We start from the raw sequence: 23,252 nt of genomic DNA, 5'->3' as shown, positions 1-23,252 counted from the left end.
TTTCCATGTTTGTCATGTTGTGAAAGAAGATACATACTGCTTATACTACACAAAAATTCATGGAGGAAATAAAGTGAAGAATGGTATGTTTCAATTTGCATTGAGACTCCATCTTTTCCTTCTATGGTAGTAGAGAACTTTTTTTTTGTCATGCGTCTTGGAGTTGTCCTGCATCCTTGCCTTATTGATAAAAGTTAAGTCTGCCACAGTTGATTATCTGATATTATTGTTATTACTATTTACAAAGTTCTCCTGGTTCTGCTCACTTCACTTTGTGTCATTTCATGTGTCTTTCCAGGTTTTTTGTGATCATCTTATTTGTTATTTCTTATAGCACAATAGAATTTCATTACAAGCATATACTACAATTTGTTCAGTCATTTCCCAACTGATGGACATCCCTTCAGTTTCTAGTTCTTTGCCACCACAAAAAGAGTACAGTTCCTCATTTAATATAGGCTTGCTTTAGTAGAATGTTACTCCTTGCAGAGACTGTCTCAGCTGCTTAATTTCTGGATAACTAACATCCGAGAAAGACCTTGACAAATTATAATTGCTTGTTATTATACCGTCTGTGTATGCTTGTTGCTGGCCTCTTTCCTTCTCTGTCACTGTCTTTCTCTGTCTCCTTCTACCAGATCTTGCCTGTCAGCTCTGTTCAACTCTTGTAAGATTCTGTTTTGTCTTCTGAAAACATTTCTTTTTGTTCCCTTTTCTGTAGCTTCTTGTGATGCCCTCTCAATGATCTGATTTCCTGTTTCCTATAGTTTCTAATGTCTTAAATAAGAGTTTCCTTATACATGGTCCTCCATTTCCAACCAAAGTTGGAAAAAATCCATAGATAATTTTGTGATTGATAGTTTCTGAGCCATCCCTTTAAAATATGAAAAGTCACATGGTAAGTCATTTAAGGGGCAACAAAGCCTGTATCCATCTCCACCTTCAGTTAGTATTTGTGCTTTTGAGATGCTTCAAACTGATCCTCACCAATCTAAGTGAAATAGATGAATATTTACAAAAATAGAAACTACCCAGGTAACCAAAATGTTTCTCTAAATCTATCTGTCTGAGAGATGATTTCCTCCCAGGGTCTCAGAATTCTCTCAGACTGCTTTTCTCACATAAATTTCCTTTTATTTTTTTGCCCCTTTTAGCAAATAAAAATGTCTCTATTAAAAAGGGGAAGTACTTACACTATTCTTTTGGGGAGGGTGGACATGATAATTAGGTAATAGATTAGTTAGGTTGGTTTATATCTAAGTAAATGGACCCAACAAGTACTCATTAATGGCTCTATGTTAAATTGGAAGCCCTTTATTACAACCCAGGAATTTGTCCTTCTACCTGTGCTGTCTAATGATAACTTATCAATTGCTTAAAGGCATAAATGGCATGCTTACCAAATTTACAGATGACACAAACCTGAACAGGATAGCTAACCTGCAAAAAAAAAGACATAGAAAAACCCTAACTTTGAGCCAGGGCCCAGTCTGTGGTTATGCCTTCCAAATTGATATTGGTCTGGCCAGCCACAGACCAGGTGTCTGATTCTGAGTATGTGACTTCACTTAATTCCATTTGCCTGGCCCTTGCCCTTCTGTCTTGAAGTTGCTACTAAAACAGAAAGAAAAGTTTTAGAAGAAAGGAAGGAAGGAAGGAAGGAAGGAAGGAAGGAAGGAAGGAAGGAAGGAAGGAAGGAAGGAAGGAAGGAAGGAAGGAAGGAAGGAAGGAAGGAAGGAAGGAAGGAAGGAAGAAAGGAAGGAAGGAAGGAAGGAAGGAAGGAAGGAAGGAAGGAAGGAAGGAAGGAAGGAAGGAAGGAAGGAAGGAAGGAAGGAAGGAAGGAAGGAAGGAAAGACCAACAATAATAGGGATAAGTATAATTACTACATTTGGATTTTTAAAAAATTGAACAAGTACAATATGGAAATGAAGTGGTTCATCTGAAAAAAAAAACCTGAGGATTTTAGCCAACTAAAAATTCAATATGATTCAACAGTCTGATATGGTAACTGAAAAAGCTAAGATGATGTTAGTTTACATTGAAAGTCATAGTTGTGGATCTAGGAAGATCTTGGTTGGACCACCTTTGGAATCCTATATGAATTCTGGCCACTATATTTTAGGAGAGAAGTTGGTAAATTGGAAAAAATCCAGAGGAAGAAAACCAGGATGGTGAAAGACCTGGAGATTGTGCCATATAAAAATGGATTAAAAAAAAGTGGGGATGTCTGGCTTAAAGGGGAAAAAAAACCTAGAAGAGCCATGATTGTTATCTTTAAGTATGATAGGCCATCATGTGCCATCTTACAAGAAGTATTAGTTTTGACTTGCTTTTCCTTAAAGGGCAGAATTAGGAACAATAAAAAGTTGCAAAGAAGCCAGTTTAGGCTTGAAGGAAGGAGGAACTTCTAATAATTAAAGTGATCCAAAAGAGGAATGTGCTATCTTCAGAGGTTGTGGCTTTTTTTCTCTCAAAATCTTCAATCAAAGTTTAGATGACTACATGTTGTAGAACACATTCTTGTTCAGATTATCTGGACTAGATGACCCATAAATCTCTACCCATATATAAGATTCTGTGATTTGCATTTGTGATCTACCTTGGGAGATAGTTTATTTGATTTAGATCAAGTGACAAACTCATTTAAGGCAACTTCATGCTCTTTCTTCATTTATTTCAGTCATCTTCTTCAACCATCTTTTTGTTCTTTGATCGTCAATCTGAGGATGAAACACAGGATTAAGGCTTTTTTCCCCCTCTGGGATCTGTGAACTTCACAACAAGCAATGAATCTGCTCTTTCCACCTACCTCCCCCACCAAAGCATAACTTGAAAAGTCCATTTATTATCCTTTCTGATGCCATTTTGTCTAGGGTGAATAACCCACCTGCCAGAGATTTTATAGAATGGATTACTGTACTACTTGGGAGATTGAATTAGATAACCAAGTCCCTTACAATATATGTCATATTTTTTTTTCATTTCATTTTCCCCCACCTTTGCTCAAGAACAGAAATGTCTCCTCCCTCCTTGACAATGTCAAGTCCAAACTCCTCCGCTAGCTTTCAAGGCTTTCCAGAATCTTGCCTCACCCAGACTCTCCAACCTTGTTTTCCTTTATTTCCCAGCAATCATACTTTGCTCCAGTCAAACAGGTTACAGTCTCCTTCTTGCACCAACATGCTCATTCCTGCTCCCATATACTTTTGCTGGATCTCTCTCCCTTGGTCTTCCACCCCCTCCACCATCCAAATCTCCCCCTCCTTCAGAGGTCAGCACTCTTAAGATCTCTCAGATTTCTCTACTTACCATTCATTCCACCCAGCCATTAACTTTTCTGGCCTTTAGCATTAGATCCAACTGCTTATCCCTAAATTATACTTTTGCCTTCTGGGACTAGTGTGGTGATAGGTTCTTCTGGAGTTCTACTGGTTCTTAGGTTAAATTTTCCTTGTGAGCTTTGGCACTTCGGAAACTCGCAAATTCACTATTTTTTTTTTGATTGACTAAATTTAGGAAAGTGATAGGAGAAATGTTAGCAATGCAGATTAAACTGAAATGTATGTCTTGCATCCTTTCTACTTCCCCAGCTCAGTCCCACCGGTCAGCCTCAGTTGTTCAGCAGACACCAGCACACAGGAGACTGACAAAAGGACTTTTGCACGTGCTTCTATTTTCTCATTGCAGTTATACTTCTTTTCTCTAGAAATAAATAACTTCGGGGATCTAATTGTACCTCCTTTTTAATAACTCCAAAGAAACAAAATAAAAAAGTCTTGTGAAATTGTGTTTTAAGTTCCTGGGCTCAAGGTAGATAGATTTGTTGAGTATGCATACAGAGAGGGTGCGGGTTACCAAGGGAAACTCTTAGGCAGCGGCCTCTCGCTAGCATAGGAGACCAGGCCCGGGTATCTCCTAGAGTTCCTACCTAACTCCGCCAAATGAGCTGAGAATCCAGAAATAGGGAAGAATTTGGAAGGCTGCGGAACGGGGAAGGAGGAAGAGGAGACAGTAGGAGAGACTTAGGGAAATCTCGCGAGAAGATAACAGGTCGCCTGGGTAACCGCGACACATTTGCTGAAGATGGAGGCCTGGAAGGTTAGGGCAAAGCTGGACGCTGAGGCCGCAGACTCCTGGGTATCTCCGGGCTCTAGTCAAGAAGGGGTGGGATGGGGGGCTTGAGGAAAATCACTCGGAATCGTGTCTGAAGGGCAATGATGGTCTCGTTTCAGAGGTGTGACTCCAACGAGACCCCGCTGCTGCTAAGAGACTTTCAAAACAGGGAGGAAGAGTATCTGTAAGAAATGAGCGCCCCGGGGAACCGGGAGTGGGAGGGGACGGGTTTGTATTGTTTTTTCCCGGGTTCCTGCGATTGGATAGAATATCTTCTCTGGCTTTCCCTTCTCTTGGCTCCATCCACCCACCTGCCCTTCCTCATCTGTCTCTTCCTTCTTTCTTTCACTGTCGAGAATTTTATTCCATAAACATTTATTAAGCGCCTACCTTAAGCCAGGCTCGTTGCTAAGCGCTGGGGAGGCCTAGAAAGGCAAAAGACAGGCCCTACCCTTAAGGAGCCCACATTCCGATGCAGGTTGGGGAACGGTAAACAAATAACGAAATACCAAGAAAGATATGTGCAAGATAAATTGGGGAGAACCGCTTAGGGAAGGGGCTGGAATTAAGGGGGATCATGAAAAGGCTTCTGGTAGAAAGTGGGATTTTAATTGGGTTTTGAAGGAAACTGGTGAAGTCAGTAGGAGGAGATGAGGAAGGAGAGCATTCCAGACTTGGGGGCCAGCCAAAGAAATTGCCCAGACTGGAGATGTATTGTATTATAGCAGGAAGAGCAAGGAAGCCAGGGCTACTAAATTGCACTCTGAGTGGAGAGGTGGTTATTGGTGGGTGGAAAATATATATGGTGTAAGAAGTCTGGAAAGGTAAGAAACAAGGTGACTTAGTGAATAGAGTGCCAGGCCTAGAGATGAGAGTTCCTGTGTTCAAATGTGGTCTCACTTCCAAGCTGTGTGATTCTGGGCAAGCTGTGTGATTCTAGGCAAGTCATGATTTCCCAGCCCCTAGCCACTCTTCTGCCTTGGAACCAATATTCAGTATTGGTTCTAAGACAGAAGGGGAAGGTTAAAAAAAAAAAAGATGAAGACTGGAAAGGTGGAAATGGAGTGGGACAGGATATTAAGGCCTTTGAAGTTCAGAAATTTTATATTTGTTCTTGGGGGTGTTAGGGAGGGCTTGACCTATAATCTTCCCCTCCCCCAGTGAAGGAGTCTTTGAAAGTTGATGCTGAACAATAATAGGTGAAGAGTTTGAATTCTGAATACTTCTGAATGATGATTTTGAAGACTTGAATCAGTCAATTAATTTCATGATCACTGTCTAGTACAACTACAACGTTTTAGGCTTGGTTTCAGTCCCTCTTTTAAAGTGGAAGGGAATTTTTGAGGCAGGTTCCCAGAGTAACCTTCTCCAGCCTCTGTAGATTGTCCTTTTAGATCTTTAGTATTGCACATGTACACATGTACAGTCTATCTATTCATTATTCCAACAATGATTTATTAATCATTTATGTACAAAGCATAAGTGTCAGGGTGCCTGACACATACTGGACACTTAATAAATATTTATTGCTTAATTGCTAGGTACTTTCATCAAAAGTTATACTGAATCTTAGCCCTGTGGTCTTAAAATATAGCTATTTTTTCAGTGCTAACAAGAAATGGCCTAGGATGACAGAAGTCCACAGAGTCACTTTGGGAATGAGAGACTTCAGTCTTCCTTTTTCTGATACCATGGTTCTCTTGTACTTTGCCATAATGATATGAGTTGTAACCTGCATAATTGGAGAGAACCTACAAACTTCTGAGATCACAAATCCACTTGAGTATGGAACACTTTCTAAGTTATACTAACAGACAATTTGAAAATGTATTGATTTCTTTTGTTTTAATATTACCTTTATTTATTGTTATTTATCCTTTCTTTCTTACTTATTAATCCACCCTTTATAATAATGAACAAAACAAAAGAGAAAAAAAGCAGTCCAACGAAACTAACTTTGCTATTTTCTTGCACAAGGTACTCTCCTTCCAACTCTGCATTTTTTCTTTTTCTTTTCTAAAAAAAAAATACAAACACCTTAAATTCCTTCAAAATCAGTGTGTGTTCCAAAACAGAAGAACAGTAAGGGCTAGACAATGGGGGTTAACTGACTTGCTATGGGTCACACAACTAAGAAGTATACAAGGCTGAATTTGAACCTAGGACTGTCTATGTAGACCTGTCTCTCAATCCACTTAGCTGCCCCCAACTCCCTGCATTTTAACTATCTGTATGGTTGGAATTCTTTCCCTCCTTATCTTCATTTACTAGGTTTCTTCAAGTCCCAGTTAAAATTAAAAGAAGCCTTTCCCAATCTCTTTGAATGATAAAGTCTTCCTCTGTGATTATATCCAATTTATCATATCATATCATATCAATCTATCTTTATTTTGTACATAGTTATTTTCATGTTGACTCCTCCATTACACTGTGAGCCCCATGAAAACAGGTGCTGTTTTTTGCTTTGCTTTGCTTACCCAGTACATAGTATGGTGCCTGGCACATTGTAAATATATAATAAATGTTTGTTGACTGACTTACTTTTTCAACACTGGATTGTTTAAGGAAACAAAATATAGATTGGGGGTGAGGGGATGATGTCTCCCTTGTGATTTCTGAACCAAATAATTACTAATACCAAATCTTTGGCACCTTATTTATTCCTGCTGAATTGGCTATATGGCTCTTTAGGAGGTTTCAAAATAATTTATTTGAATTTTTTAAAATGACTATATTTTGGTATGATAGTCTCTTCCATTGTTGGCATCATAAGCTAACCTACTAATTATAGCATTTTCATTTAATCATTTTGATCTCCATTGGATATTTCAGTAACTCTTAGATAAATAGTATTTTATGCATTTTAGACGCTTAAATGCAGAACTTGAAAAAAAAACAGCTGCATTAGTTCGTCAAGCAGAAGACGCAATAGTAAGTAAATATTGTAATTAGCCTCAGTAAGGCAAAATTTTAATTTGGGTTTAGAACAAATTTTAAGATATTTATAAAACTTCCCTCCCTTACTCTTTAGCACCCTCTTTCCCCCTTGAGTTTGGGTAATGTTCAGGGACAATTGTCTCTGTATCAGGTGATTAGCTTACTTGGTAAATTACCTGCTTTAGGATTGTATATATGAGTAAGCCACCAGGTGGCCTTTGAAGCTTGATGCAAATGAAAAACAAACAGCCACTTTTCCTCTGCTGGCATACATTCCTTGGTCCCTCGATTTCTGTGGGTCTATCTAGGAGTATAGATAAATTCCCCTGAAACATCCTAACTCTTTTTGGTTTGTATTGTCCCTGCCTACTAGGAGCACCATTCTTATTTCATTTCTTAGAATGATCCCAGATAATTTACTCTCCTAATATAAGATCTAAATGAATCTATCAAAATAAAATTGAAAGGGGCAGCTAGATGGCCTAGTACATCAGGTGCCCGGCTAGGAGTTAAAAGTACCTGGGTTCAAATGTAGCCTCAGATACTTCTTAGCGGTATGACTCTGGGCAAGCCACTTAACTGTTTGCCTAGACCTTGCCCTTCTGTTTTAGAGTTGTCACTAAGACAGAAAGTAAGGGTTGTTCTTTTGTTGTTGTTTTTTTAAACAACAAAAAACAAAATATAACAATATTAACAATACATGGTTGGAATAATCAAAATGGCCAAATCCCCTCTGCTATTTTGTATTCTACACTTAGTTCTAACAGGGGAGGATTTGGTCAATTTGGCAGAGTGGTGCCATAGAAAGATGCCAACAAGGCAGAGCAGGTAAAGGGAACCATCTTGTGGTCTTATCTTCTTGAATGACCAATGGAAGGCATTTGTTGTCTCCTGATCACCTTCTAGGCAAAACTGGCAGCTTAGATTGGAACCATGCTAGAATTACTGGCATACTTTTACCATATAGTATACTTACAATTCTCATTCAATTTCTTAATCAGAGAGATCAAAATGAGATACTGTCCAAAGTAGTTTCATCTCCAGCTAAACCTTATGAGAAGAATGAAGATGTTACCAAGTAAGTACTTTATTTTTTTTACAGATGGTAGGGAATGCATTTAAAAACAATAATAATAATTATTATAAATAACATTTATATAGTAACTTGGGAGCAGCTAGGTGGTATGGTAGATAAATTACCAGGCCTGGAGTAAGTTCAAATTTGACCTGACTCTTACTAGCTGTGTGACTCTGGGCAATTCACCTAACTCTGTTTGCTTTAGTTTCCTTATCTGTAAAATGAACTAGAGAAGGAAATGGCAAACCACTCTAGTATCTTTCAAGAAAACTTTTAATGGGGTCATGGAGAGCCAGATATGACTGAAAACAACTATATAACATGTTATATATGTTATAACAATATATATCACCTACTAAGTGCTTTACAAATATCTCATTTGATCCTTATAACAGTCTTTTAAGATGGGTGCTATTATTATCCTCATTTTACAGATGAGAAAACAGGCAAATAGAGGTTAAATACTTTGTTCAAGCTCACACACTGGTAACTGTCTGAAGCCAGATTTGAACTCAATAAGATGAATCTTCCTGACTCCAGGCCTGGGGCTTCATCTACTGCAATGGCGAGTCTCCCCTGCAGCTTTGGAATGGAACATGATTTAAGTGATACAGGAGACTCCTGAAGAAGAAATTCATTCTAACAATGCAGGTTGACATCTATTCTGCAATAAGTGTTAACTAGTTAATTGCCTGAGGCACTGAGAAGTTAAATGATTGGCCCCAAAACATACAATCCATATGAGTCAGATGCAAAACTGGGACTGATGTCTTTCTGACACCAAGGCTGGTTTTCTATCCATTATGCAATGACATCTCTCAGAGATTAAGGGATTATATTAAAAATTTTTAAAGCATGAATTTTTGAGTCCTTTGTTTTGAAGAGTAATTATGTAATTAATATATAAAGTAAATTACAATTAATAAAGAAAATATATTTATTATCCACATTCATCTAAACTACTGATATAATTGGTAAAAAAATATTTGCAAGGATCTTTTAATTGTCAACGAGAGGCAAATGTGTGGCTTTGGTGCAATTTGAAAGATATGAAATCAAATACTGCTGCATTTTTATTAACAGCTATTTAAAAGACAGTAACCAGGGCAGCTAGGGAGCACAGGCCTGGAGTCAGTAGGGCTTGGATTCAAATGTGGCCTTAGTTACTTCCTATATGTGTGACTTTGGGAAGTCCCTTAACTCTATTTGCCTAGCTCTTGCTGCTCTTCTGTCTTAGACCTGATACTAAGAAAGGAGATAAGGGTTCTTAAGTAGATAAGTAAAAGACAGTAATCATCTTTAAGGATCTATAAATTTATAAGGGCAACTAGGTGGTGCAGTGGATAGAGCCTCAGGCCTAGAGTCAGGAAGACCTGAGTTCAAATTTGACTTCAAGCTCTTACTAGTTATGTGACTCTGGGAAGTCACTTAACTTTGCCTTAGTTTCCTCATCTGGAAAACGAGTTGGAAAATGGCCAACTACTCCAGTATCTTTGCCAATAAAACCTCAAATGGAGATAGGAAGAGTCAGACAGGACTGAAATGGTTGACTAACATTATAAGAACCAATTAGGAATTTTAGAAAATGTTTATATTTGTGGAAATTGGAGTATGATGGAAAAAACACTAGGCTTTCAGTCAAGAGATGTGAGGTCAGATTTTAGATCTAACATTTACAATCTTTGTGACTATGAACAATTCCTTTTTAACCTCTCTGGGCCTTGGTTTACTTACTTATAAAGTGAGAATAAAAATATTTGTATTACACAGGGTTATAAGGGAAATCACTTGTTGTATAAATGTGTTATCATAATCAACAATGGTCCAGACCCTGTTATATGATGGTAATGAGAATGCCAGGAGGAAAAAGTACCCTCTACCAAGGCAGATTAGCATTTGTTCTGAAACTTGTAGTTTTAGAGAATTGCCTGAGACACCAAGAGAAGGGGTAAGTGTGGAAGGTGCTTCTAGAATTGGGAAGATTTAGCATTCACACTCCTCTGAGGCTTAGAGAAGGATGAAAGGAGAGGCTAACAAGGTGTTGAGATAAATAATGACATGCAAAAAAGTTAGAAAGTAAATTAAATGAACAATTGTAGAGCAGTAGAGGAGTCTCCAAGAAGAGAAGGGAGTCTTTTGATTAGCTGTTGTAGGTAGTAAGCTAAAGAGGTGAAGAGGAATAAATAGTAGGACTGATGAAGAGAAGCTAGAACCAAGTTACAACTGAACAATATACATAAATAGTAAATCATATCTACATATTTTCTTTAAAATTTTTTCTCTTTTTTTATGAAGAACTTGACAAATATCAACAAACACATTCCCCTAACACAAAGATGAACAAGTGAAAGAGTATCCCATAGCACAACACTATGGATTTTCACTATGCCCAGCTTACATCTTTTAAAATATATATCAAAATCATCGTGTAATTCCCAATATTGTCGGGCTTGTCTGTATTCTCCTCTGAATCTCCCTCTGCTCACTTCCAATGTTTCACTGAAGTTTCCTTCTTTCCTGTCTTTCTCCTTTTTTTTTGCTGTCACCATTACAACCTTTCTAGCACACCACAACAGCAGTTTCTTCCCCACCAAAAACCCTCCCCTGCAACAAATACATGCAATTAAAGTATTCCAACCCATTTAATGGTTGAATTGAATATGTCTGATTCTATACTTCTAATCCATCTTTCTCTGCCAAAAAGCCTGATTCATCATCTCCTGGAATCATAACTGGTCAGTGTGTTTTATCATAGATCTTAAATCTTTCACTTCCTTCAGTGTTAAAATTGTTGTACAAATTGTTCTTCTGGTTATTCTTCACTTTACAGTAGTTCATACAAACATAGTATGATTCTCTGAATCCATCCCTTTTGTACTTTCTTATGACACAATAATATTCCATTATATTTATGTGCTATAATTTATTTTGCCATTCCCCAGTTAATGGCCATCCACTTTTTAAAAATTCTTTGCTACAACAAAAAATGATATTATAAAATTTTTTTTTTTATACAGGTCTTTTTCTGTCTTTTGAGTATAGGCCATTACCGAGTCATAGAGTATGCACTTTTTAATAATTTGGAGAGTATAGTTCCAAAATGCTTTACAGAATGGTTGGATCATTTCACAGTACCAACTGCACATTAGCATACCTTTTCTCCCACACTCCCACCAGTAATAGTCATATTCCTTTTTGTCATTTTTGCTAATCTCATGAGTATGAAGTAGAACCTTGGCATTTATCTTAGTGAATTGGAGAATTTTTATGTGGTTATTGATAGCTTGCCTTTCTTCCTTTGTAGAGTGCCTCTTCCCTAGTTTTACCAATTTCATATATATCTTCATTATAATGCCTTTATCAGAGAAATTTATTGCAAAGATATTTTTCCTTTAATCTTTGCTTCTCCTAATTGCCTTGATTTTGTACAAAACCTTTTCAATTTTATGTAATCAAAATTGTCTGTTCTTTTCTGTGATCCTTTCTATCCCTTGTTTAGTTAAGAATTCTCCCCCTATCCACAAGTGTGAAAAGTATCTCCTCTGCTCCTTTAAATTTGAATCTCACATGGAGATTTGAGCCCATTAAGATCCCCAGATAGTTTTCAAACTGCTGCCCAACCATGTCTCTACCATCCTGTACCTGTAAAATAGATTTTTTTAAACCAAGTACAAGACTTCACATTTATCCTTATCCCTTAACCAGATTCAATCCAGGGACAAAACTTGTCAGGATTTTGGGGGGATCCTGATTCTGTCATCCATTTTATTATTTTTTCCTTGCTTTATCATTAAACAAGTCAAGAAATCAGCACTCAGTTTTCTGCAAATTCAGTAAACATGTTATCTATGTCTTTAAGTTATTGATAAAAAATTTAACAGCACAGATTTAAAGACTGATGCCTGAGGCAATTCCATTGGAGAACTGCTAATCTAAGCATCAATTGTTCTTTCAAGGATGCCTATTGAACCATTTCTGAATATATCTAATTATATTATCTAGTCCACATCTGTCTATCTCTTCCACAATTATAGTCAGAGATGCTTTATCAAGTGCTTTGATAAACTATTTCTATAGCATTCCCTTGAAATTCCATTTTAATAGCCCTGCCTAAAAAGGATATAAGGTTAGTTTGGCATGTTATTAATGGTCACTCATTTTTTTTTACTCTGGTCACACTTTAAAATTATTGCTTCCTTGTCTAGGTCCTCTCTTTAATGATCCATTCTAAAAATTTCCCAGGGATTGAAGTCAAATTCATTGGCCTAGAGTCTGTGAATGCTCCTCCTTTTTGAAATGTAATACAATATGTTTTCTCTTTGATGCCTCTTCTCTGAGTTTTCTAGTTTTTCCAACATCATCAACAGTGGCTTAGCAGTGAAATATATAAAAATTTTTAGTACCTCAGGATATCATGTAGATCCAGGTGACTTGTATTATCAAGGTCAACTACTTTTCCCCCCTGTGTTCTTATTACTTAAATATATAATACATATACTTATATCAACTTCTTGCTAGTCTTTTTTTGTTACAGCATTTTCAGCATAGAAATCAGTCTCCCTGAAAACAGGAGTAAAGTAAGAATTGAATAGCTCTATATTTTCTCTGTTGTTAGTTATCTATGTGGGATTTCTTTTGTCCATCTCCTTATGCTTGAGAGCCACTCATTTTAGAAGTACCCCCAGCTACCAAAGGGATCCTCATTGAATATACAACCACCTGAAGATGCAGCCACTTTTCTACCTCCTTTCATTTTGACCCTGACCTCCCTTGTGCTTCTTCACTCAGATATATCAACAGGAACAAAAAAAATTTCCTCATTTTACAAAATGCCTTATTCAGTATATCTCTATTGGTATTGTCCATTTTAGATTGTAAGCTCCTTGAGGGCAGTTTGCACATTATTGCTGTAGACACAGCCAACTTTTTATTTTTCTATTCATAAACAATCTATAGAATAATTAAGCAGGGTGACAAAAGGAAACATACTTCAGGCGAGTCCTTTTTGTGTGAAAATAGGTGAGTTGGCATCAGTTTGATATGGATAGAAATAAATGTAATCCATAATAAAAACAAAATTCAAGAGTGGTAAAAAGATACAAAATCAAAGCGAGTTTCAAAATGCAATATGGAACTTGAGATCTGACTTCTTTTTTCACTGAGGACAAACTATGTGCTTTCATAAGTGCAGGTCATTGTAGAATATCAGCCTTAACTTATACCAGTTTTAAAAATATATATGTCCTAGATCTTTTTTTGTTCCATCTGGCACTATCATTTGTAGCCATGTGAATCACCAAAAGTTTTAGTTGCTTATGACATCACTATATTACACTTATCTGGCAGAAATACAAACACTGAACACTCAGTATAAGTTACTTTAAAATAATTTCTGAGCCCCTTTCTGGTTGAAATTTCCAACTTTTAAAAAAAGTTACTTGTTAGTGTTTAATTTTACCCCCAAATTCCTAGTTATTTTTAACAGACATTTGTCACTTTTTATGAACTTGACAGTCAGCCCCACCTAGGTTTCTTTTTGTATTCTTAACTCCACTAGCAAATCCTATTTTACCTCCCACCTCATTCCATCTTCCTATCTTTTTGCCCCATTTACTAATACATTCTTAATTTAATATAAGCCAGTTTGTTCCATTCACCTTTCTTTACTTTGCCAGTTATATTCTTCTTAAGTTTGTACTCCTTAGCCTTCCTTAGTCTTCATTAAACTTCAAAAAACTCTTCTTGATTTTGCTTCTTTTCTTATAAGACCTTTTCTTATAAGAACTATAAATAGAATTTAGATGTGGAGATTGTTTTTTTTTTTCATTTTTCCTATCCAATATCCAGGCACACGTGGCTTCAAATTTTCTCATATGCATCATTGAGGATGCCTGATTAGAATAGGAAGTTCAAAAAACTTAATAGTTTCTGATACTGTAAAAATGACCACATCAAAATTATAACAAGAACAATAAACTATTTTCTGTTTTTCTCACATTTGTATCCTAGATTGTTTCCATCCAATTCTGATTCTTTTATGTCTAAAGCACTGTAACTCTTTGAAGATCTGTTGTCTGGATTCCATTCTAGGCTTCTCAGTTTCCTTCATATACACACTTCCTCTTTACAGGACAATCCCTTGGACTTGTAGAACATTGTTTAAAAATCTATAGTAGTTCATAGTTTAGAATACTTAATATCTCCCCATTTACATCTCAGCATGGCATTGTCTGGGGAGGGAGAAGAGGATTGTGCAGTGATTCACAAACCCTTTTTGTTGAGGGGCGCATTCTTTCAGAGACAAGCTTCAATTATTATGATTGTTTCAAAGTCCTTAGTGATGCTGGCATAGTTTTCTTGTTCTCATATACAAAAATAATAGCCTAAATTAAAAAGATGATAATACTTGAAAGATTATGGTGTCTGTTACATGTGGAAGGTTAAAGAAAGCATGATAGCAGTAAATGAAATAGAAAAGAGTTACTACCAGAGGATGATTTACTACCCCTCTGTTAGCTATTCTTTTAATGTAAATCAGGTCTTCAATATTTTATATGCAGGAAACAACAACAGTATTTAAAATAATATTTAATTAATTGTATTCACCATGTGATGTGTGCTATAAAAACATTTGCTTAATATTTAGAAATAACAAAAATACTGTATCTGATACATCAGTATTTAAAATGTCTCTTCACCACAGAAATTTCTGGAACATAAAGCTTCAAGTCATACAATTCCTAAAAGTTGCAACTTGAAATTACTATTTTAAAATATAATTAAAAATTAACTGTTAGTTATTATTGTTGGTACTGATATGAGTACTTCTATATCAGTGGTAAAAAGACCTTTAAGCACATCCCTTCCAGTGGTGAACTAAAAAGCTAAAGAGGGTTAACTACTAATCTGTTGTTTCTGTGAAATGAAGTGAGAGACTCATTTCACAAGTATAAAAATAAATGTTATTCTAAAGAATAAAAATAGATGTTTTGTTTTCTTGTGCTAAATTTTCTTGAAGCACAAATTAGAAATGAACCTTCTATTTACCTATACAAGTTGGCTTTTTTTAATTGCACTATTTCTTACAGATAAATGTTACCAATTATAAAGCATAGTTCTTGGATATTGGAAATTATTTCAGTTATAAAACCAGTAATTTGGCATGCAGAATATTCATTTCAGTACAAAACAATGCTATTCTTGCATACTGTAGGTACTCAATACATTTTTGCTGCATCTAAATCTACTTCAAAAATGATGAAAGTATTTTTTACCACCGATATACATACATATTCCTTGTGGTTAAGTGGAAGCTGGGCTCAGCAGTCAATCCAACATTTAAGTGCCTGCTATGTGCTAGGCAGTGTGTTAGTAATACAGATACAAGGAATGAAATGATCACTATTCACAAGAAACATACATTCTAATGAGGAAGAACATATATATGTATATATAAATCTATACAGAATAAATAAAAGTAAGAGATATATACAATGGTGAAGTGCATAATACATAGATTGGGAAGGAGGCTACCAGAAATGAGGGACTCAAGAAGCTACCTCTTAGAAAGAGAGAAGGACTCTGAAAGGGAAGGAGTACGTTCCAGGCCTGAGAAACTGCCAATGAAGAGACTATGAGGTAGGAAATGGAATTTTGTAGTTGAGAGTAATAGAGAAAAAACATGGAGAAACAGGCCTAATATTACATTGCTAGAACAGCTTTAAAATTTTTTTTTAGAAAACAAAATGGAATTCTACATTAAGAGCTGTAAAGCTGTTCATAATCATTGACTTGGAGATTCCATTACTAAGATTAGACCCAAAGTGCATTATTGGGAGGGTAAAAAGCTATGTATGTATAAAAATATTCATGGAAGCCTTGTTATGACAAAATAACTGGAAATAACACCAATGCAATGAATGGGAGAAATGGTGTGATATTTGAATGTACTGGATAGTATTGTGCTGTTAGAAATTACAAATATTAGAACTATAAGGGAAATATATGAAGAGAATAAGAATACTACATATCATAATTACATTAAAAAATAACAGCCATAAAATCAAGAGAAAAAAAGTATCCAAGTAAAACAAATCCAAAGGGAACTAAAAAGCAGAGGATGTTTATATGAGCATACATATATAATTTACATATTTTAAACAAATTACAAATAATGTGGAGTTTGTGATTTAGTACATAATTTTTTCTAATGCATTTGTTTAGTTAAATTTTTTTGGTGGTGGTGGTGGTGGTGGTAGTGGTTACTTAAGTATATGATAAAAAAAAGGATAACGTGACATATTTAAAAAAGAGAGGGAGAGAAAGTAATAGAGAAAAGGCCAGTTTTTACTGTGAGATACAGAGTACAGGAAGAGTAAGAGTCCAGTGAGACTGAAAAGATAAATTGGGATTAGAATGTAAAGGACTTAAAGAGAAATTTGTTTTGGGGCCTAGCGGGAATAGAGAGACCACTGCAATTGTTTGAGTTAGAAGAATGAAATGATTGGATTTTCACTTAAGAAAATCATTTTGTCATTTGGGTTGATGGTGGACTGAAGTTGGAAGAGAATTGAAGCCCAGATCAAGTAAGAGGCCATTATGATAATCTAGGTGAGATGTATTGATGGCCTGAACTAAAATGGTGACTGTGTGAATAGGAAAAAGAGATCCTATATGAAAGATAATGTGAAGGCAGTAACAGAAAGATTTGGAAATTGATTAGATATATAAAGTAAAGGAGAGTGAGGATTTCAGGATAAAGCCAAGATTGTGAACCTGGGACAGTGAAAGTTGGTGGGGCCTTCAACTTAAAAGGGAAAGTTTGAAAGAGGAGTTTGGGAGAAAGATTATGAGTTCACTTTTGTACTTACTTACCCATCATTTGCATAGAGATGATAATTAAACCTTTGGCACCCTGTGAGTTTACAAAAAGAAAAAATATAGAGAAAGAAGAGATGATCTTGGACAGAGCTATGAGTTATCCACAGTTAGGGGTTTGTTATGGATAATTGATTATCCAGTAAAGGAGGCAAGAGGAGAACCAGGAGAGAACAATTTCATGAAAACCTCAAAAGGGGAAAGTATTCAGGTGTAAAGGATGAATAACATTGTTGTATGCAGGAGACAAGTTGAGAAGGATGATCATCAGAGAAAGGTGCATCATATTTGTCAGTTTTTATAATTTTGAAGAGAGTGGTTTCAATGTAAATGTTGATGTTGGAAACCAGATTACTTAGTTTGAATATCTCTTAGACATCTACTTTGAAATGTCTAATAGATAATTGGTGATGTAGAGGAAAGTCAGGAGAAAGACTAGGCCTGGATATATAGATTTAGGCATCATTTGCATAGAGATGATAATTAAACCTTTGGCACCCTGTGAGTTTACAAAAAGAAAAAATATAGAGAAAGAAGAGATGATCTTGGACAGAGCTATGAGTTATCCACAGTTAGGGGTTTGTTATGGATAATTGATTATCCAGTAAAGGAGGCAAGAGGAGAACCAGGAGAGAACAATTTCATGAAAACCTCAAAAGGGGAAAGTATTCAGGTGTAAAGGATGAATAACATTGTTGTATGCAGGAGACAAGTTGAGAAGGATGATCATCAGAGAAAGGTGCATCATATTTGTCAGTTTTTATAATTTTGAAGAGAGCGGTTTCAATGTAAATGTTGATGTTGGAAACCAGATTGCAAAGGGTTGAAGAGTGAGTGAAAGAAGTAAATAGAGGCAAAAGTATGGATCGTTTTTTCTAGGAGAAAGGGAGAAAAGATACAAGAACATAGATCGAGGGGATAGTAGAGTCCAGTAAAGTTTGTTGAACTATGAAGGACATGGGCAGGTTTGAAGGAAGTAGGGGAGAAATCCGTAAATAGAGAGAAGTTAAAGATTTGGGGGGGAGGGAAGATTAAGGTTGCAAGCTGCAGGAAAAAGACAGGAAGAGGTGAGATCAAGGACATATAGAGAGAGGTTGGACTTGAGCTGTCTCATTTTTAGAGAATGGGAAAGGAGACAAGAGTGGAGGAGAATGCCAAGGAGTTTCAAGATAAAGAGAATGGGTGAAGAGAGAACTTGAGCTGAAGGACATCAATTTTTTCAGTATAAAAAAAGAGGCTATGAAGCAAGATCCTCATCTGAATGGGGAAAGGGAAAAGAAGCTTGAAGAGGGAAGAAAAGATTTAAAATAACTTGTATGTGAAGTGAGATTGAGAATCCATTAGGCAGAAATAAAAGGGACTGCCTTGTTGTGGTAGAGCCCAGTTGGAGCTAGTAATGTCACATTATATAATATATACACTAAACATTGTTCCATGACTTCATCCAGCTCCATTAAGTAGGAATGAATCGGGACAGCAGAGTCCCATGTGGTGAGGGTAAGTCAGGGCTGAGTTTGGGCAAGAGGCCAGTGCCATAGGATCCTAGTATGAGGGATTTGAGAGCAGAGGACATTCAAGTGCTGAAATGAATAACTGTAGGGTCTTGCTTGGAAGGGGAGGAAAGTGGAATCAGAGCAGGGATAATGGTCTGAGAAAACACTAAGGGGCAGGGATTTAGGAGGTCTCATTGAGGGCAAAGAATAGGTTTAGGAGGGGTGAGTCACCGAGTAATGTAATGAGAGACAATTAGGGTCGGATAGAGGAAGATAAAGTGTTCCTACTTAAGGAAGTAGAACACTTATGGGTAATGGTCAGATCCAGCCTGTGATCTTATCTTTGTGTACTTGAAGTAGCCTGAAAGGATATGTTGTGGGATTTAAGGAGGGTTTAGGAGTTGAGAGGTTATAGAGTTTAAGGAAGCATTGTTGTGAATGTTGAAGTCCACTAGCATAGGGGCAAACGTTAGGATATGAGATGAGGTGCCAAAGTCCTTGAAAAAGGAAGAATAATGACCTGAGAGCTAGTACATAGTAGCTACCATGATGTACATTAGGTGGGAAATCCTGGTTGAGTAAACTTCAAAGGAGGAGAGATTCCTGAGGGCTGGTGGAAAAAGGAGTCTAGAAGTGGCAATGAGGAACAGGGAATATTGCCAGACCACCTTATAGGATCAATGTTTTGGAGGGGTTTGCATGTGGGGGGAGGGAGTTGGGGTGTGTGTGAGAAGACCAGTACTGGAGAGAATGGCCAGGGCATTCAGTAAGCAAAAGGGATAATAGGTTACAGTAGAAGCTAATAGAGAGGAATATGAGAGAAAAAAAGTTCAGAATGAAGGAAAATTTGTTTATTGTGGAACAGGAATACAGAAGGTAGAAGGGATGGGAGGAGTTGAAGGGGGAACATGGTTGGACTTAGTTTGAGGAGGATGGGAATGAGAGAATGGGATATTTGGGTAGGGGATAGTTTACTACTACATAACCAGTAATGAATACGGTGTTAGAAAAAAAATAGGATGTGGGAGGTTATTAGCCACAGGTGCGCTATTGGGTAGCCAATGAATTGCAAAGCTCAGTCTCCTCCTAGGTGGGTTACTGAGGGCACTGCCCTGGCCTGGGTCTTGGGTCAGCCTAAACCTGCTGCTGTAGCTGCCCCTTCTCTAGAGTGGTGGGAAAGAGTCGGAGCAGAGCAAAATGATGGGCTATAGTTGGCTGAACCTTGGTCTGGTGAGTCAATATCACAAACTCTTTTCATGGGAAAACAACAAAAGAGAGGCTATTGGATTACTCTGCAATCTTCTTCCTTCATTTAAGTACACCAGCAGTAGACTAGTTCTGGGTTCATAGGAGAAACAAATGTTAACTGATTTTAAATTGAAATATGTGTACAAGGAAGTGTTAAACCTTAAATTGACAAGTGACTGTGATTAAGAGGTATTTCTTAAAAATACATAGCATTCATTTGTATTATTTGGGAAAATGATGGTTTTCTTTTGCTTTTACTGTAAACAATTTTTACTTTTGCTTTCTATATAAATCCTTTTTGGTTGTTTTTGAACGATATATTCTTTGCTATTTAAGTTACATATGTTATGTATAATATTAAATGTTTATTTACTTATATATTTGCATATGCTTATTTCTTAGCTTTTTTGGGAGATATCCTTGTGTATCTAAATAGTTCAATAGTTGGAATACTAAAGAAAAGCTCCTTTAGGATAAAGAATGTGTTCATTTTCATTTATATATTCTCAGATCCTAGTTGAGTATCTTGTACTTAGTATATGTTTAATAATATTAATTTATTTGAATTGAACTTTCATATCCTTAACGAGATATCAATTATACTTGAGGAAAAGAGTGGAATATGTGTTATCCATCTTAAGAGTGGATATCTATGCATTTCCATTGACCCAACAATACCACTACTGAGTCTGCATCCCAATGAGATCAGAGATAGAGGAAAAGGACCCCCTTCGACAAAAATAGTTATAGCAGCTCTTTTTGTAGCATTAAAGAATTGAAAACTGAGATGATGTGCATAAATAGGGGAATGGCTAAACAAGTCATAATACATAGTTGTAATGGAATACTATTCACCATAAAAAATGTTGAAAAAGATGAGTTCAGAAAAACTTGGGGAAACTTGTATGAACTGATGCAAAGTGAAGAGAGCAGAACCAGAAGAACATAGATGAAGTAGGGAAATATTGTATGATGATCAATTGTGAAGAACTAAACCATTATCAGTAATACAAAGTTCCAGGGTAACCCCAAGGCACACATGATAAAAAATACTAATTCAAGACCAAAGAAAGAACCGTTAGTCTGATTGCCAATTAAAACATTCCATTTTCCATTTTATTTTCTTCACTAGTTTTTTCCCATATGTGTGATGTGTCTTCTTTCATGGCATAAAGAATATGAAAATATATATTTCATGGTAACAGTGGTATAAACTGTATTAGATTATTTACCACTTTGGTGAGGGAAGAATGGAGGAAGAGAGAAAGAATCTGAATCTCAAAATGTCAGACAATTGTCAAAAATTGTTTCTATATGTAATTGAAAAAAAAAATTTAATGGATAGCCAGGGGGCAGCTAAGTAGCACAGAGAATAGAGCATCAGGCCTGGAGTCAGGAGGGAATGGGTTAATTTCTGGGCTTAGACACTTCCCAGCTGTGGAACCCTGACAAAGTCTCTTAACCCTGATTGTCTAGCCCTTTTCACTCTTCCGATACTAATACAGAAGGTAGTGGTTTTCAGAGAGACAAGAGTGGATAGTCAGCCACTCACTTAACAGTTTTCCCAAGATTTTAATGTTAATAATTTAATTTAAATAAATGCTTTGTTGCTTCAAATGCTTTTCTATTCAGCTCATTTGACAAACTGATAAAGATGAAAAGGACCAAGATGGCTTCTACAAAAGGAGCCTTGTTGCCCCATTTTACAGATGAAGATACTAGAGAGTTTAAATTATAAATGTGTGTCCTTGTTCAAAGACACAGTTAGGGAGGGAGAGGATGAAGACTGATGTTTCTTCCACTAAGCCATGCTGTGTACCGATGTTTCAAATAGCTTTATTTTCACAATAAATTTATTCTTGAGAAGTTGTATTGATAGACTAACTTTAAACGTTTTAGGGTGCAGTAGTACTAGAAGAGGTTAAGTTGTGAAATAATTAATCTCTTTGTATTACAGATAATCACCTTCCCACATATTCCATTTAGATTTTCTTGTGTTGAATTCTTATAAAGTGGGGCCATTTATAATCATCCATTTAGATTAAATTCTAGAGAAATTTGGCTTTTGAATCTAATTTGAAAATTTAATTTGGCAAAAATATTGACCAACTATAAGGTCCTATTTACTAAGCACTTAAGTAAATTTATATAATAATGTGCTCTTTTTCTTTTGCATCACTATCTTTTTTGGCAGTGTATATAGGTAATTTTGAATTTTTTAAGCCTATTCAGTAGTTGTACATTTTCTTTTTCAACTTGTTACTATTGAATATTAATGTCAGCTTATATTAGCTGGTAATGAATTTAAATATATCTATATCTATATTTTTTTTGCTTCCTAGAGATCATTTGTCTTTTGATGGGCCCGCTTTCTCTCTTTCAAATAGTAAGGTAATAAAATCAAATTTTCTCTGAATGTACTTAAGTCCTATAGAACGAATTTTCACAAGCTTATTTTCACAGTTGGATAATTATAAATATTCAGGTATATGGAGAGCATGGCATAGTGGAGAGAGTGCTAACCTTGGAAGTGGTCACATGATAGAAACTGACCCTAGGCAAGTCAATGCTCTTGGTGATCTAGGCAGAGGCCTTTGAGACAATAAGTTGTAGAGAAGGTATCTACCAAGTTTGGGTGAGGGAAGTTCCTCATCAGAGTTATAGTGAATATCAGTGAAATCACAGGTTCAGTGATCTCCCTAGAGAGAGCATGTACAACAGATCATTGAGAGTAGAAATATATAGTTTTGGAACTGTTACCTCCAAAGTTAATTTCTTTACATAGATTCCTTTTCTCTATTGAATTCACTGGCAAAAATCAGAGCTGCCTTCCATGGGAATAAAAAAAAGTCATTATGGGAGGAGTATCCATAGGGCCTAATGGATTTCCTTTACAGGCAAATTTTTTCTTTCTCTTATAGCTGCGGCCCTTATGCTGCATAAAGAGTCCCAGAAAAAAGTTTACGGCTTGAAGTTAAACAAAAGAAAGATCTTCAGTAATTGAAACTGATCTGTCCCAATGAGCAAGTAGTTGATTAATAAGGAAGGCTTAGTAGCTCTCTCATATCCCTTATATACATTTGAACTGAAAGTCATGAGACCTGAGTTCTAGTTATGCAGTTAGTGTAGCATCATTTAACCTTTCTGGCTTTTCTTTTACTTATCTTTAAGATGAGATAGTTGTGAGATGATTCACATTCATCTTGAAAATTCTGATTCTTTTATGCTTAGAATCTCCCTTCTGCTATTGTGTTTATTAAATAAAAAATAGAGTAGCTCTCTTGTACAGGTAAACAACTAGCCATATGTGATAAATGTATGATTTTGGAAGTGACTGGATGCGAATTAATTCCTAGTTTATTTTTCTCCCTAGAACCTAAAGATTAAAAAATCTGATTCTATAACTGATCTTCAGAACAAGCCTAAATCTGGTAATAAAGGAAAGAAAAAAACTTCAAGGTACATATTTTTAAAGTATTTCTTTAATTTTCAAGTATACAAAACT

The 23,252-nt window shown here is 36.1% G+C and overlaps 1 protein-coding gene across 1 annotated transcript in view; it reads left to right on the top strand.

Moving 5' to 3' along the window:
- Positions 1-3,983: 3,983 nt before the first annotated feature.
- Positions 3,984-23,252, top strand: part of TEX9 (testis expressed 9) — a 72,710-nt gene continuing 53,441 nt past the window's right edge. The window contains exons 1-6 of the mRNA XM_016428574.2: positions 3,984-4,138; positions 4,234-4,298; positions 6,982-7,045; positions 8,053-8,129; positions 22,090-22,138; positions 23,121-23,206. Coding sequence (XP_016284060.2) covers positions 4,085-4,138; positions 4,234-4,298; positions 6,982-7,045; positions 8,053-8,129; positions 22,090-22,138; positions 23,121-23,206 — 395 coding nt within the window. The 5' untranslated portion in view covers positions 3,984-4,084. The remainder of the gene's footprint in view (positions 4,139-4,233; positions 4,299-6,981; positions 7,046-8,052; positions 8,130-22,089; positions 22,139-23,120; positions 23,207-23,252) is intronic.

Source organism: Monodelphis domestica, chromosome 1 (genome assembly GCF_027887165.1).
Source record: "Monodelphis domestica isolate mMonDom1 chromosome 1, mMonDom1.pri, whole genome shotgun sequence".
NCBI lineage: Eukaryota > Metazoa > Chordata > Mammalia > Didelphimorphia > Didelphidae > Monodelphis > Monodelphis domestica.
This window is presented reverse-complemented; position numbering and strand designations above follow the sequence as displayed.